This window comes from Lagopus muta, chromosome 6 (assembly GCF_023343835.1).
Source record: "Lagopus muta isolate bLagMut1 chromosome 6, bLagMut1 primary, whole genome shotgun sequence".
NCBI classification, from domain to species: Eukaryota; Metazoa; Chordata; class Aves; order Galliformes; family Phasianidae; genus Lagopus; species Lagopus muta.
Window position 1 is genome coordinate 18,729,084 of NC_064438.1, and position 16,174 is coordinate 18,745,257.

General features: G+C 35.8%; 1 protein-coding gene across 1 annotated transcript in view; it reads left to right on the top strand.

Moving 5' to 3' along the window:
* Positions 1–9,996, top strand: part of PDHX (pyruvate dehydrogenase complex component X) — a 36,785-nt gene extending 26,789 nt beyond the window's left edge. Inside the window, exons 9-11 of the mRNA XM_048949853.1 lie at positions 2,977–3,135; positions 6,326–6,390; positions 8,134–9,996. Coding sequence (XP_048805810.1) covers positions 2,977–3,135; positions 6,326–6,390; positions 8,134–8,398 — 489 coding nt within the window. The 3' untranslated portion in view covers positions 8,399–9,996. The remainder of the gene's footprint in view (positions 1–2,976; positions 3,136–6,325; positions 6,391–8,133) is intronic.
* The last annotated feature ends 6,178 nt before the right edge of the window (positions 9,997–16,174 follow it).

Here is a 16,174-nt window from a genome sequence, read left to right on the forward strand (position 1 = left end):
AGCAGAAACTCTGCAGGTGATAGAGCAGTTGATGCTTTGTCAGCAGGCTGAGGCAATTGGCAAGATAGTGTATTTGGTTATTTTATTTTTTTCTTAAAGTTTTAAACAAATGTTTATTGAAATCTTACACCTGTGTTGTGTATTAGCTCAGATGTATTTCAATGATGTACTCGGTCACTTGTGCTTTGAATTAAATGTTCTTCAGGGAACCAATCTTTGCTTGTTTCTGAAAGCTGTCATTTGTTCCCCTTGTATGTGTAAAGGTTCAACTACTGCAATACATCCTGAAGTTAAGATTCTATATTTCAGTAGTACCTACTCTTTATATGGCAAGCTATATGCTTCACAGTGTTGGTTAGGTACTTGCCTGTTTTTTGTGTGGAGCTGAATGCATTGCCTTCCAATTTGTCAGTTATTTTGCTTAGAAGACATTCCAAGTACCTCTTATATTTCTGAAACTGAAAAGTTTCAGAAATGATTCTTTAGAAGAATTCCCATGCTTTGAAGATCTGAGTCCAGAGGGTGCCAAACCACTTGGAAAAATATGAAATTAGTCATTTTCTAAATTTATGAAAAGAAGGAATTGTTATGACTTTACTTGAATGTGGAGTGTTTGTTTTGAGTTCAGTTTACATTTAATTTTAGAATAAGTCAGAGATGTGAGCCCTGACTAACCTGAAGGCCAGTATTTGTGAGGTTCGGGAGGAAACAATACTGCTGTTTAGTGACCACTCTTAGCTGGAATATATCTGTTATAAGAAGGTAACTTGGTAGCAATCCACGCTAGATCCTCAAGAATCCCTGTGGAATTTGCCCTTGCTATCAAGGCAATATAGTTACATGTGACAGTGAACGAACACAGATTTTGAAGCAGTATGGTGTTGCTGTGGAGTTGTTACCCAGACCTTGCAGCACAGTGATCGTGCATTCTAGCCATACGGTGAAAGAAGAGGTAAACTCTCTTGTATCATTGCATCGTTTGAGCAACAGCTAAACTCTAAAAGTTACATGTGAGGTTTCTGCTTAGTTGCATTACCTCACAATAAGATAAAAACATCAGAAAGGGTGAGAGCCATTTTTCTCATTTGACAGGACTGTTTTAACTATTTAAAATGTGAAGGAAGAAATTAAGTTAAAGAGCTACTCCCATGGACATATACTAATTCTGTTTCAGTTCTCATAATGCTGTAAAAGATTGGTTCTTGCACAGTGATGGAACAGATAGTAAATCAAAATAAGATTTCTCAAATAATTTTGCATTGCTATTCACTTTACATATAGCTGTGCTATATTATATGATGATGTGCTTGGTGTGAATACATGTCCTAGTCACTGAGGACAAAGGAAGCAGAGGGTTTTACAGTTCCACAAAAACTATTACTTTCCATGTTAACTCATTGTAGGTTGTCATTTTACCTTTTCTGATTTCAGTAACATTTCCTTTTCTAACGTTACACACTGTTGGCTTTCAGTTAGGGATAATATTTCTAGTATTCAGTTTTCCACATGGAGTTTCATTTTGATTATTTACTTTTTACAGAAAAATCTTACATAGAAATGTATCTGAAATAATAAATCTAAGATAGTAATGTAGCTTTTTGTAACTATGATTAAAAGAAATTCAAAATTGATCTCAACTTGGTAATAGACTTACACTACCTATATGTGAAGAGCAGCGTGATTCATTTAAAATGATAAAGCCATTTTACTTATGCATTGATTAGATAATCTAATTTCCTATGTAATGCATCTGGACATTTTCTTGTGTGAGGTTGAAATAATGAAATAAGACTTTTTTTTTTTCTTCCAGGAAACAATCTTAATTTAAAAAAAAAAGAAATTCTAATATTTACACCACAACCCTTGTCGATCAGTTTTAAGGTTGTTTTAATTACTGGACAATTCCTTGCTCTTCATTTGTAATCTGCTGATTCCAACTTTACCTAGGTGTAATTTAGACTTTATTTTATTGAGCTTTGCACTTGAATTTTTTTTTCTTCCCTTTTTTCTATTAAAGAATTTGTGACATGACAGCGTTAATTAGCATCCCAATAAATGGAGCTTATCTGAGTGTTCCTCCCTTACTTTTTCTCCTGCAATATGATGTCAATTTTCAGTTTCCTAATTTAATTAAGGTCACTTAATACAGACCTTTGTGAAAGTAGTATCCGTACAGTATCTCTGACCAGTTACTTGAGACTTCACCTATGTGTCTTGTTCTGTTGTTTATTGTTCATTTGCTTTTTTTTTTTTCCAATGACTTGACTTGTCTTTATATGGTAAACTCATTAAACTTATCAGTAAATGTTATCTGAATCTTCATTGTGAGTCTGCACAGAATGACTTTCAAAGCACGTTAGGAGAACTTCATCCCAGTAACGCTGAGTGCACATGCAGCATACTCTGTAGCTTCCATTATTAAGAGTCAGACTTGAGATAAGGCTGGAAAATAATACATGAGTACAGAACAATCTGAGTTTTTTGCACTTTTCAAGTTAATGTCCTGTGATTTATTTAGGGGGAGAAATAACACTGCTTTGTAGTTTGTGTGCCTAGTGTCTGTAAGGCGGTATCAGTGACTTCTGAAGGAATCTGGAGGTTTTTGTTAATTTGTTAGTCTTCTGATAGTACAAAAAAAAAAAAAAAAGAACTGGATTGCGTATTTTGAAATTGCATATTTTCAGTTCCTGGAGTATACATTCATACTTGACATACATTCATTCTTGACAAAGTAAGTTTAAATCAAACTAATAATGTACATTGTATTACCTTCTTTTCTGGCTTGTGGCAGTCCTGTTGACAGATGTGACTTGTTCTTTTGCCGTTGTTTACAGACATCTGATGCACTAATTAATTGGGTGGATGCAGTATCTGTCTAGCTATATGTCTTACAGAATTTTCCTTTTTTCTTGATAACTGATTGCACCACTGTTCTTTTACCAGCTGTCTTTTTCTTTCCCTTTGTTTTTTTTCTAGCAAATGCCAGATGTGAATGCAACATGGGATGGAGAAGGCTGCAGGCAGCTGCACTCCATTGACATTTCTATTGCTGTGGCAACAGACCGAGGTCTCATTACACCAATCATAAAAGATGTTCCTGCCAAAGGAATACAGGAAATTGCTGCCTCTGCAAAGGTAGGACTTGAGTGTATAGTAAGCTGAGGAATATAAAGCTGTGTAGTTTCTTGTAGTGGAAAATGAAACGTGACCCAGGTACACATCAATTTCAAGAAAAGCAGTTTTGAAATTGATCTAACACTGTTTCTTAGATTTAATTATTATTAATTTTGCAGCTGTTTATTTCTAATGAACCATAACTTAACCCTCATGTTATTTAATTGCATTTGGGCTAGACTGTTTGAAAAATAAACCTGTATTGACTTCTGTGTTTTATTGCTGTTGATGTATTTCAGTAATCCTCATGGGGTAATTTCTATATTTTCAATTTTTGAATTTGAGGTTTTTTGCTCCTTATCCCAGAGATCTTTTTGAGGCTGCTTCTGTTGCACTCTGTGCATTATCCACAGCTTTTCAATATGCAGCTGAAAATGTCGCTACAAAGATAACATTAAGCTCCTTGTACCAGTGAGCAGTATTTTACATAGGCTAGGTGCCCATTAGTGACTTGAACTCTTGGCAGTTGTTGCTAGATAAAGAAGAAATGTTTTGTGGCAGACTAAAGTATAATGAATGTTGAAATGCACCAATCTGGGCTTTTCTGTGTCATTTAATGAGTGAGGTCATCTAAGACGTTCAGTATCTCAGTATCAGGAATGCAATGAAGGTAGCTGCTGGGGCATGAAACTGTTCCAAAACTGGACACAAGCTGTGTTTTTATATGTCTAACTAATTATAAGTCTAAACTGCAAGAAAGGAACTAATAAAGTTATAACAGAAAAAGATTCCCATAAAACATTGAAATAAATATGTACCTGTCACACAGACAAACTGCATCTGTTTCTCTACCAGTCTCACTGTGTTTTGATAAGTGTATTCTTTCTGTAGATTGCTTATATGTTTCCTGCTTCATGTTCGCTGTGGAACTTCTTTCCAGGCTGTATGCGTTCTAATAGCGTGTTTTTCATTTTTCATCACTCAGTGCAATTGCTGATGTGCAATTGCTGATATGCTCAAATTGACCCTATGGTGTGAACACTATTCCCATAGTTATTACCTTCTAGTTCAGTAATTATTCAGAGATGAATGAATGCCTAAAATAATAATCAGTGCTCCTTTTGGGAACATACAAGAAGGAGATTGTTTACAGTCTGATATTGTGATAGGGCATGGGGGAATGGCTTTAAACTTAAGAAGGGAGATTTAGGTTAGATGTTTAGAAGAAGTTTTTTACTCAAAGGGTGTGAGGTGCTAGCACAAGCTTCTCGGAGAGACTGTAAATGCCCCATCTCTGGAGGCATTCAAGGCTAGGTTGGATGGGATCCTGGGCAACCTGGTGTGGTGGCTGGCAACCTTGCCCATGGCAGGGGATTTGGAGCTAGACGATCTTTAAGGTCACCTCCAATCTAAGCCATTCAATGATTCTGTGATCCTTTTAACTTTTTAAATCCATAGTAAGAGAATTTTTGAAAACTTCTTCAGAACTTGATATAAGCTTGAATTATTCAGTGGGCAATGTGTTAGAATGAAATTCCTTTAAGCTTCTTGTTTATTTCTAAGTTGAAAGCATTGCAATTGTTAGACTACTGTGACCTTTCAGAATGTTTGTATAAAAAGAAGATATTATTTAACAGGATCAACAATGTTGTGGATGTTGCCATGCATGTGCAAGTTGGGCTTGCCTCACGAAGGAGGCCAAGAGGATGTGCCAAGATTTTATTTCTGCTGAAAAGTACCCATCAAAAGAATTAAGCAATCTGTTTTCTTCATATGGTAGAAAATGATAAAAGCGACTGTCATAAATGGAAACTATGATGGAATTGGTGTCTTTTTGTTTGCGTGTGGGTGGAGGTAGAGTCATTATCAAATAACCTTCCGCAAAGATAAGGAGTTGGTTAGTAATTATAGTTGTCACATGGGTTGGTCCCTTTTCATGTCGCAATAAAACTCATAAGTTTATATGGATAAGTAGTAATGTTACACTAGAAGCTTTATTGTATCATTGATCAATTATGATGGTGGTTATAATTTTGAAAGATTGTGCAGTTGTAAATTGGTAAAACAAAAGCATGAATACCTTAGAAGTAATTAAGGATTATTATGTTAATGCTCAATTGTGTAAAGTCCTATGTAAGAAGGTATTCTAAAAACACAAAGATTTTAAATGAATAGAATAGCCATGTCTAAACTTACGTTTATAGTTGGTTAATTCCAGTTTTGCTTTTAATTGGCAATTGTCTGTTATGGCTGACAGAGGTTATAAAGAAGTCATGCTGTGAAGGAGTCTTGTGAATATGGTGTTTGTAAGCTTATTTTCATAGGTTGCTCCAAAGTAATGCCTCTTCTTTATTTCACAGAACTGGGAAAGTATGTTGGGGCAATTGCTGTGGAATGTGGTTGGGATGTGGAAGGCTGGAAAATATATGGAAAATTTCTAGAAAGCAGACTTCCTGGGAAGCATTTCTCTGAAGTTGCATGGAAAATTACAGAAATTCTATTGGTGGGGGATGGAGGAAGACTGCTAGAAAGCTCATGGAAAATACTTGAAATGATTGGAAAGCAAAGAGAGATTTCTTTGAGATCCACTGCAGGGAAGAGGGGGTATGAGAGTTTGTAGGAATGCCCTCTTGGGATGGTGATATTCATAGGAAACACCTGTGATTCCTGAATAACACATCCGTGGAGGAGAGGGTTTCTAGAAGGCACTTCAGAAAATCTGTAGAACATGTGTACGTATTCATGGAGTCCACTTGGAAACTCTAATTAGTTTTATCATTTTGAACCAGAAGGAAAATGCAAACAGAAATTTCTGAAGTTTTAGATGATATTTTTTCCTACAGTTATGTTGAGGGCAATATTGTGTATTTGTCTCATCATTATATCACTAGGTTATTTTTGTTATATTAAAAACACTACAGAGAAAAGACGATTACTTTTGTTTTGAAAGCTGGAACAAGGTTTGTCCAGTGACAAAACAGCTTATATTGAATCTCCAGTATAATTAGAAAAATGAAGATCTGTGTCCTGGTCTTGTCTGACTGATAATTGCAATTACAAATAGTGTCACTACAGTGCACACCAAAATCAGGTGACTTTTTTTGTGGTTGAACATTACATAAAATGTCTTAATGGAGTAGAAATAATGCGAGTGTTATAACACTTGAATTTCTTTCCTCTCTCTCATTTTTTTCTTGTTGTATTTTCTTAGGCTCTAGCAAAGAAAGCAAGAGATGGAAAGCTGTTACCTGAAGAGTACCAGGGAGGATCTTTCAGGTAACACTTCCTGGCAGTGTTTAATAAGAGTGCTGTGAGTTTAGAATTGCTTTATTCTCAGAGATTCTACTAAGTGTCAATGCATTACCTTTTAAAATATTGATCTATTTAGGATGAAACTCCATGGGATGATTATGATGGATGATTATGAGCCTAGTCCAAGTGCCGAGTATCGGGAAAATTTATCGGCTTAGCACACATCTTCAGCAAGTTAAATTCATTAGAGCCTGCTGAGACACTCAAGTTTTTTGTACCGAAGCAGTTCTGACTTTTGTTTTTGCACCTATTTTTTCATAATTGCATAAGAATGTTTTTTGTTTGTTTGTTTTACTTTGATTCCATCCTGTAGTTAGGAAAACATATTTGTCATAGAATGGCCTGGCTTGAAAAGGACCTCAAAGATCATCTAATTTCAACCCCCCTGCTATGTGCAGGGTCGCCAGGTCTCCTGAGATGTAAATAAATAAATAAACATTTTTAAAAAAAAATTGCTATAGCAAAGTTGTTTAGCTACAATTTGGATTGCATATACTCAGTAGATATTTTTTTCTATAAAATGAACTGCAAAAAGAGATAGCGATTTTAATTGTAGGAAATAAATAGCTTGTGTTAAACATTTGCATAAATGTAGTGATACAGTTGCACAATAAATTCTTAACTGACCTTCCAGGCTTTCTATTTCCAAAAATTAATATACTGTATTTTAGAATAAACAGGATTGTCACAACGTTTTTGTTACACAAATGTTAGTGCAGCTCACTATTGCCAGTTTTCGGATGCTGAGTCTGAATGCTCATCGTTAATGTTCTTCTATAGCTGACTGTTAGTGATGAGAATAATGCTAGAGATTACTCTGTTCTGCAGAAATATTGCTCTAATATATAGTCAAGTGCCTGAGGTACAACTGCCTGGAGTAAGTATCTGTGTCATGCTGGGGGGGAGTGATTGTGAGAATCTGTGAGTCCTTCAATAGAAAACGTGTATAGAAATGGTGCATCAGAGATGTGGATAAAGACTTCAACAAAAATTGCCTACAGGAGAATAACTGTGGGCACACAAATTTTGTTTTCCACTTTTTTTTTTTCAGTAACTAACAGAAAGGAGGATATGGTGGGCCAGCTTTCTCTGGTAAACAAGCTATCATGAAGGTCCAGTCCTTCCTTATGTACTACTTCCCAGCTGGTGATACAGGCAAGGGAGAAAAGTGTAATGAGGCTTTTTTTGTGTCTCTGTGATAGCTAGATATTCAAAAACATACAACTTGGTTATCAGCAGCCATTTTAACTTCAAGTTGTGGGGTTTGCTTTAAAAGATTTTTTGGTTTGGAATAGGGAGAGGAAATTGCAGGAGTTGTTTTGTTTGGTAATGTTGTGGTATCTTACAGTGTATTCAATTCCTCTTTGGAAAAACTATATTTTTAGGAAAGTATAAGGAGCTATGGATGTTACTGTGTATTCCCAGGTAGACAAATTGTTGCAACTGCCACTGTGTATGTTAGAGTGTAATGCAAGGATGTAGTTCTGTAAAGAAAGAGGAATTGAGGAATAGATGCTTTAGTTGTAATTAAAAAGCTCAAATCCATGAGAGTCTGAATTTGTCCAATTGAAATCCAGTTCAGAGCTTCTTAATGAGTGATTGGCCATCAGAAAGAAATCAGCTGATAGTAATCACTGAATATAGCCTTTATTCTTCTAGGGGTTACGTTATTTCTGATATTAATGGTAACTCTTCATTTTCGTTTAGTATCTCCAACCTAGGTATGTTTGGCATCAACGACTTCATTGCAGTCATAAACCCTCCACAGGCCTGCATCCTAGCTGTGGGTCGAGCAAGACCAGAGCTCAAGATTGTGGAAGATGAAGAAGGGAATGAGAAACTTAAGCAGCGTCAGCTCATGACAGTGACTCTCTCAAGTGATGGTCGTGTAGTAGATGATGAACTGGCCTCAAAGTTTCTGGAAACCTTCAAAGCCAACATTGAGAATCCAATACGTCTCGCCTTGTGTTGAACTCAGTGAAGATTGCTTCCTGATTTGACAGCACAGAACTCTGTTACAGAAAAACAACCCCAAGTAAGAATAGAGAGAGTAAATAGTGTGAGATAGGCAGTTAAAATATTTAATTTATTAAATTAACATGGAAAATATAAATTTTCATGCTTTTAGTCATTTCCAGTGACCAGTTTTTATATTGTAAAGCTGAAGACCTTAAAGTTAGCACATTACGTTTCTTTAAACATTTAGTACTAATAGTACATAACATGTGCATAGAAATTAAATTTCTTCTGTAAAGAAAAGGTTAAAAAAATTATATAAAATTTAAAAGGGAATTGAGGTACTTTTAAGGGCTAAATATCTAGCTTTTACAGTGAGATAAGCACGAACTGTAATTAAGCAATATGCTGCTGAGTCCTGATCAATACTGAGGTTCTGGAGTAACTGAGTTCAATTGCTGCAGTAGTTTCTTTCAGTTTGCAAAAGTCTTCTAGCACATTTTACAATCCAGCTTAGACTGAAGTAAAGTTTGTGAAATTTTAACAAAGATTTCAGTGAATTCTGACATAAGAGCAAAGGAGTTATAAACCAATTAAAGGTTTTGTTTAGTTACGTTTACATTGCAGGTTTAACTATTCTTTATCTTCTTTACTCTAAGCTATACTGGGCAAAGTGAGATGAGTGTGGAGATGAATAGGGAAGAGAAATGACAGGAAGTTCTGAGAAAGACTAAATTAGATCTTAGATAAAAATGTAATTTCACAGAATGTGAAGTAACCTGATGGAATCTACAGCTACATTTATATAATTAGATCTCATTAATACATTTTTAATAAGTAGCTGAATCTATCTTTTTTCAGTATTTTAAGATTGCTGCTTTATTTCATACCGTGCAGAGGGCGGAGATGGGAATAAACTTGTCTGAAATGGATGATATCTCACTGGTTTTAGATTTCATTGATTCTAGTTTGATGTCACCAATATCTGAGGAAAATAGAATTTTGTGTACCAGTTAATTAGTAATAGGTTTTCTTTGGCTTAATTTAAAAAAAATAAATAAATAGTCATTGAATTTAGCAGCTGTCCCAACTCAGAAATCTTCTTCAGTACCACAAAATATGAAAAATACTGTTTTCGGGTGTTCATTGATATACTTAATTGTTAACTTAAAACCCAAGGCAATTGTGCCAGCACTGTTGTGATAGAAAAAGTGGCTTTGATCAGAGGTTGCAGTATAAAAGGTCATTTTTTGCACACTGAAAATTTGCTGATTAATTCTGTTTTTCCAATGCATTAATGATGTAGGTATAAAATAATCTGTTGTTAGCCATGTATTGAATGGTAACTCAGCTAGAGGAATGTATTCAGTGGCATGAAGCTTAAGTGAACAGAGATAGTTTTCTTCCTATAGATAAATATGGAACCACTTGTTGTATGTGTTTGTAATGAAGTAACTGCATTTACAGAACCTGATTATGTAAGTTCAGTTGAATTCTGAGAGTCTGTATTATTCTGGTTGTTTTTGTTAAGTTTTGGTTATTTTACAGATTTGTAGGACTTGTTTATTGAGCTGCTGCCGTAATTAAAAAGATAATTGCAAGACAAAAACTTCAGTTAATGCTGAGTTCAGTGTTTTCACTAAATGTTTACTACTTTGTCTTGTTATGATGCCATAAATTTCCTAAATTGTTACTGTAACAGTAGGGAGGAAAGAAATTTCTGATTACCAGGTTTAGTCTACTGTGTAATAATGGACATATGCATTGGTATTTCCAGGAGTCTTACACTGATCAATTCTATTCATGATTATGTGCTGAAGATTGATTTTTCTCAATAGTGTTGGTGTGTGAACCCCAGCACTTCTATAATCTATTCCCTGCCTGGCCGTAGCTAAGGGCTGCATGACTGGTGTGTATACAGAACTGTAATCTTGTGTGTTTGTGTTCATGCAGTGCAAGTCAATGTATTGCTTTTTGTTTGGAGCCACTGAAAGGCGCTGTTGTGTGTGTATCATTTATTGTGCCGTTTCGTTCATGTGAGTGCTAATACTTCCCTTATTTAACGCAAATAGCTAAAGACAATGCAACTTCTTTTCCAGGTTAAATAAACCTGAAACAACTTTTGAACGGGGCAAATCTGTCAGTAAGGCTAATACAAGTTTTAAGTCTGTTTTCTCTACGTATGCCTGCTAGCCAGCCTTGTCGTTTGACAGAAAAAGGATGTGTGATATGTCAGTTATCAGCCTGTGGAGGACCTCTCTGCAATTTAGTCATGTTCCAGTAACAGTCAGATCCCAAATAAATGCATCTCCGTGAGTAATTGTACCATTCAACAACATTTACAGCTTTAGCAAAAGTGAGATGTTACTAGCTGCTCATACAGATCATAATAAACAATGACTTTCTTTATTCAGGAATTCAAGAATTTGGTAATGAGGCCAATGGTTGAAATGGCCCAGAAAATGAACCATGTAAAATGCTTATGCTTACATTTGAAGCAAGTTTGCCTTGGAGTAAAAATTTCACAGATAGGAGCACAAACTTTTGTGTTTTATTCTTTAAAATGACAACATCTGCCAACATCTCTTTTAGGTACCTGAGCAAGAAATACCATGAAAACCTCTATTTTCTTGAGTTAAAACACTAAAAATTAAAATTTGAGGTCTGTGTTGTTGTTGGCTGGGAAATGTCTGCCTTCAGGATATGCTTGGTGAAAATTGCTTTCTTTGTATAATTTTCCTCTGAAGGAGGCATAGTTAGGAAAACTAAAGGATAGCTATTTTGAACATTGTGATTGTTGGCAAGTCATGAACTGTACGTATTACACTTCAATCCCTAATTTTACTCTCAGAATCTTTGGCTTTCTTTATTTCTTTTTCCTGCCTTGTATTCCTTTTGCAATAAAATTTCTGGAATTAATCTTCCTAACATAATGCCTTAAAGATTCTCACTTGTGCAAAGTGACTGCACCGTACTACTTCCTCCAAATCTTTTGGTCCACATGTTTATTTCCACCAATATAAAATAACATAGATGCTTTATTTCATCTAGAGATCATTCCTATTGTATACAGTAGAATTTTAAAGTTGAGCAGGAAACCATAAACATGACAGCGTCTGAATAAATGCTTCTATGTACTCTTTTGTACAGCAAGCTGTATTTTGGTTGCGTTACAGTATATGTGGTTGTTGAGTGAGTTGGGGAAAACTAATGCAGAATCACTGGACCGAAGTGTTCATGCTTGGTATGATTTCCTGTGCCATAAAATGAAGAAGAAGAAAAAAAGTTGCCTTTAGGATTAGTTGTCTTATGGTGGTTTGGAGCTGATTTCTTTCTTATTTACTTTGCTTGTCTCGTATGACTTTGTTTTATTTCCATTAAATCTTTTCCTGGATTGCATCAGATGATAACAAATGCATTTTACTCTCTCATGTCCATTCAGAATGTTGTGAATTATTGTAATTTCTTTGAAAACAGTATGAATAAGGTACAGGAAATAATGGTTGCATGATGACCAGTGCCGATGGGATTGAGTTGGTGATATTTTTTGTAGTCAGATACACATGTTGCAGCCCCTTTTCAGTACCACTCAGATTATCTTGGCTGTTTCACTTATGGGTTAATCAGGGTAAGAATAATCTATTTGTATGTTTTACGTGCCAAAAAGGGACAGTATCACAAGTAGCCCCTGGGAATCTTGATTTCTTGTCATTTGTGCCATAAGCTTTTTTTATGGAGAAGAATTTTGGGTGGACAACCCAGTATCTTTCCAACCGCTCTGCTTCAAGGATGTGAAAATCCGTAGCATGGAGCTGAAAACACTGTAGGAAAAGGTGCGGTCGAGATGTCGCAAATGTGACAGCACACAATTTTAACAACTTCAGTGGCTGAAAAGTATCCCACTGTTGTCTTAAGGCAAAAGAAAACTGTTACAAGGAGTCTTCCTGCCAAGCAGGTGATTTTTCCATAGGCAAGCAAGTTACATGAAATGGCAAGATCTATAGGTTACTGAAATAGCAGCTTACTGCATTATTTAATTTTTTTTTTTTTTTTTTTTTTAATCTCACTGTTTTTAACTACCTCTGCATTGTTGATGACAATTTTTTTTCCCCTTTCCTAACATGCAGAAGTACTGTCTTAAGAATTCACAGCAAAGCACGTCACTGACTTGCTTATCAAGGAATGCTGTGCCTATGTGTTCAAAACCCTCTTTGATCTGTTTCCAGACCACACGGTCCATACATTTGCATAAGCTAGAAAAGAATGCAGGAGTTGGATTGTCATGACAGACAGACTGTCTTCTGTTATTCAACCCAAATCACCACCCTGTAAATGGCAAAGCTGTATGTTGCAGTAGTGCTAGATAAAGAGCAAGCATTCTTTGAAAAGATAGCAGTGGTGGTGGCCTTGTCTGCAGACTAATGCACGCAGTGTTCCTTTGTCTCGCACACTTGGGTGATTCTATATAAATTGGATGCAGGGCTGTAAATTGACATTGAGTGTTAGTGAAAGTGAGGTACTATTTTTTTTAGATAGAAGCTTCTGGGAGCCAGACTACATGGGGAATTTGAATGGAACTGCCATAACTGTATGAGAGTAATTCCCAGTAGCATGGGAAGAGAATCTGTAATATAAATATGCCACATAAAACTGCTCCTTAGTAATTTGTTCATTGTTATTTTGATGACTGTTTTTATTCCTACACGATCACTTACTACATCATTGTGCCAGTTATTTTAGTAATCTGACTAACTTGTGTTTCCTCCATAGGTAATATTTCAGCTTATGTTCTGTACCACATCCATGTTGTAGAAGGGTTTCTGCTAAGCTTCCTGTTAGTGGATGACTTCCTTTAACTGTCTGGTTCATGCTATTTAGAGGATGGTGCTTTTTTCCAAGGCTTTGAAATAAAACATCCCTTTACTGCTACTTATGTACAGCAAAACTGAAATCTAGCTAGCTATCTGTGTGCTTCTGTTAATTTAAGCTTTTCAAATAGGGAAGAGATTCATCCAATACTGTACATTAGAATCCATTACTATGGATCAGAAGTAGCTATTAGTTCACTTTATTCTGGCACTTGCTAATAAGCAATCAAGCACTATCATTCAAGAAGTATGCTGGCACTTGAAATTTTATCTACTCCAATGTGGATTTGTAGCCTTGATATTTGTTGTTTGGTTTTGTTTGTTTGCTTTACATTTGAAGTATTGAATACCATGCGAGTAAAGGACACAGTGCAAGTATTTGCAGAAAAGGTTTTCATTGTTTGTTGTGTTTTCTTGTTGTTATGATGATGTTTTTTCATTATCATTGAAGTTTTCAAATATTAGCTAAGTTATAGTTGGTATTTTGATAAACCTACTTTAGTAACTTGAACATTCTAATCCTTCACTGAGGTTTGCATACTGGGTAAATTTTAGAAACTTCTTTAAATTTTCACTTCTTTAATTCTACAATGTCTCTTACTAGTTTTTTTTTTTTTATTGTGTTAATGTGAAAAATGAAATGTGGTGTTTTACAGCAAAGTGTGTGAAGTACACTTCTTAAAACTCTGTTGTATTTTGTAAATGAACAGAAATGCGTGCAAGTTTATACAAAATCTATTCCCGTGAAGGTGTGTTAGTCAGTCTGTCCATCTCTGTACATACAGCTGCTCCCTGAATCATTCTGCACAAACAGGCACCACAGTACTAATGTACTCCTCACAGGTGTGCTTGGTATAATTCATGACAGTGTTACAGTTTTCTGTCACTTAAGTCAAGGAACAACTTGTTTTGGAGGCAGAACTGAAATACAGAAAAGCCAGCAGAGGGCAGACACAGCAGTATGTTTTTCTGACTGTCTCTCTTAAGGTCTCTGTGAATATAATCACTGAGCTATTTTAGTATGTAGGCATTATGCTTGAATTTAAGCAATGGCTTGATGGCTCAGTGTTTGGTTTTGAAGTATTTTGAAATGCGCCTGACATGAATAAAGAAGGAATAGTAAATAGTATCTTGTCTTGGTCTGATGGAAATAAGATCAGACAGAATCCGTGCCCACTGTATGGTGTTATCTCCAGAACTGATGGTAAGCATAAGTTTATAACTTCCAGGCTCTTTGATTTTTTTGTTTTGTAATCCTGCTGAAGTCAATCAGGAGGATGATAACAGTCGCCTGCTGGTGATTCGTAGAAATGTGCTAACTGGTAAATGTTCTGGGAAACACAAACTTCAGAGAAGGCCTGTTTGTTGGTTGAGCTGTGATACAAAACATTTACTGGAGGTTTGAATGGCAGCTTCAGGTGATTACTTTACAGAATCTGCTTAAGTCCTATCATGAAGTTCAAACAAACAGTGATGGCTTTCCAGTTTACGCTCTTTCTGTTTTTACGTCAGATTTGCTTTGACTTGAAAGTATAATGGGAGATAATTATTCAAATACAATAACTATATTGTTCTTCACTCTCTCCGTAATAATTGGCCTGGCAAGCTAACCATTTATGTCACTGCTAGAAATTATTAGCTGGAAAATGACAAACTTTTCTGTTTGTTCATTACCGGTACTAAAGGAAGATGATTCATGCTATGTCAATAAGTACTGTTGTTCATCTCCTTAATGATTAGAGATCAAGATTCTCTTACATACTTTAAAAAGTTCCTCCCCTGTGGCCTAGAGCTAGGTAGGAAGAAAGGGAGCTATGATCATTTTTACTTTAACTATTGTGTGGAAAGTATACTGAATTGTTAATGCAGCACATATAGCCTATAGTTTCATGATTTTTGCATTGTCTGTGTAACATTTATTACAAGTGTGCTTTTCACTTCACTTTGGAGAGGTGCAGTTGAACCTCTCAGCCTAGTTCTAAACCAATTCCCATTTCAACTGCTTATCTTAAGAAAATGTTCTGCTTCATTCTGCAGCTTTGGTACACTTAGAATTTCTTCCTTGCCCAATAAATTATAAGCTTAAATACCTGTGAAGACTGTGTGGATACTCATAGTTGCTGTGTCACGTCCCAGCAGCCATTGGCAGCATACTTTGAAATTCTCTGTGTCAACACACAGTATCACTGTTTCCTGTTCTTTATGGAAAATATATAGCCAGGATCTCCTGGCTAATCATGAAACTTGCATCCTCTGCTGAAACTCTTTTTAGTCTTCTGAAATATAATGCCTATTGCTCAAATTCTAAATTTCAGCCACATGATGATTGTAGTGCTTTGCCAATTTTGGAGGCAATTCACAAAATAATTGATCTCACAGGACTTTATTTGTTGTAACAAATTGCATTTTCCTGTTGATGAATACAGAAATTACAGCACAGCTTTTTCAGGCAGATTAGGAATCCTTCCTCTGTCCATTCCTATTTTGAGACTTACCTTGTTTTCGTAGTCTTCAAAGCAGGTGATGTCTTACTTAAGCTTATGAGAAGTGCTAATGATTCTGAGGGACTCCCAACCTGGTGCAGAAGCCATGTTTTGGAATGTGCCAAATTATCCTAAGCAGTGCTCAAAGACACCTCCTTGGCTGCTTTCCCTGTGTATTTTTATGCTGATATGCTTCAACTGCTCTTACAGCTGCAGAGGAATCCATCAGAGGGCATAGGTGCTCTTATTGAAATAAGCAGTACTCATAAAGGAAAAGAAATGTGATTGTCTCCTTTTTGTAAGATTTTTGTTAATAGCCACAAGGGAGCTGATTTCATTGACTGTAAGCTAATGGACAGGCTTGTAGTTTTACCACCACTGTACTACTGCTATGTTAATAGTCCTCTTATAACAGGAGAGAGCTTTTCCCAACTGCCTGTT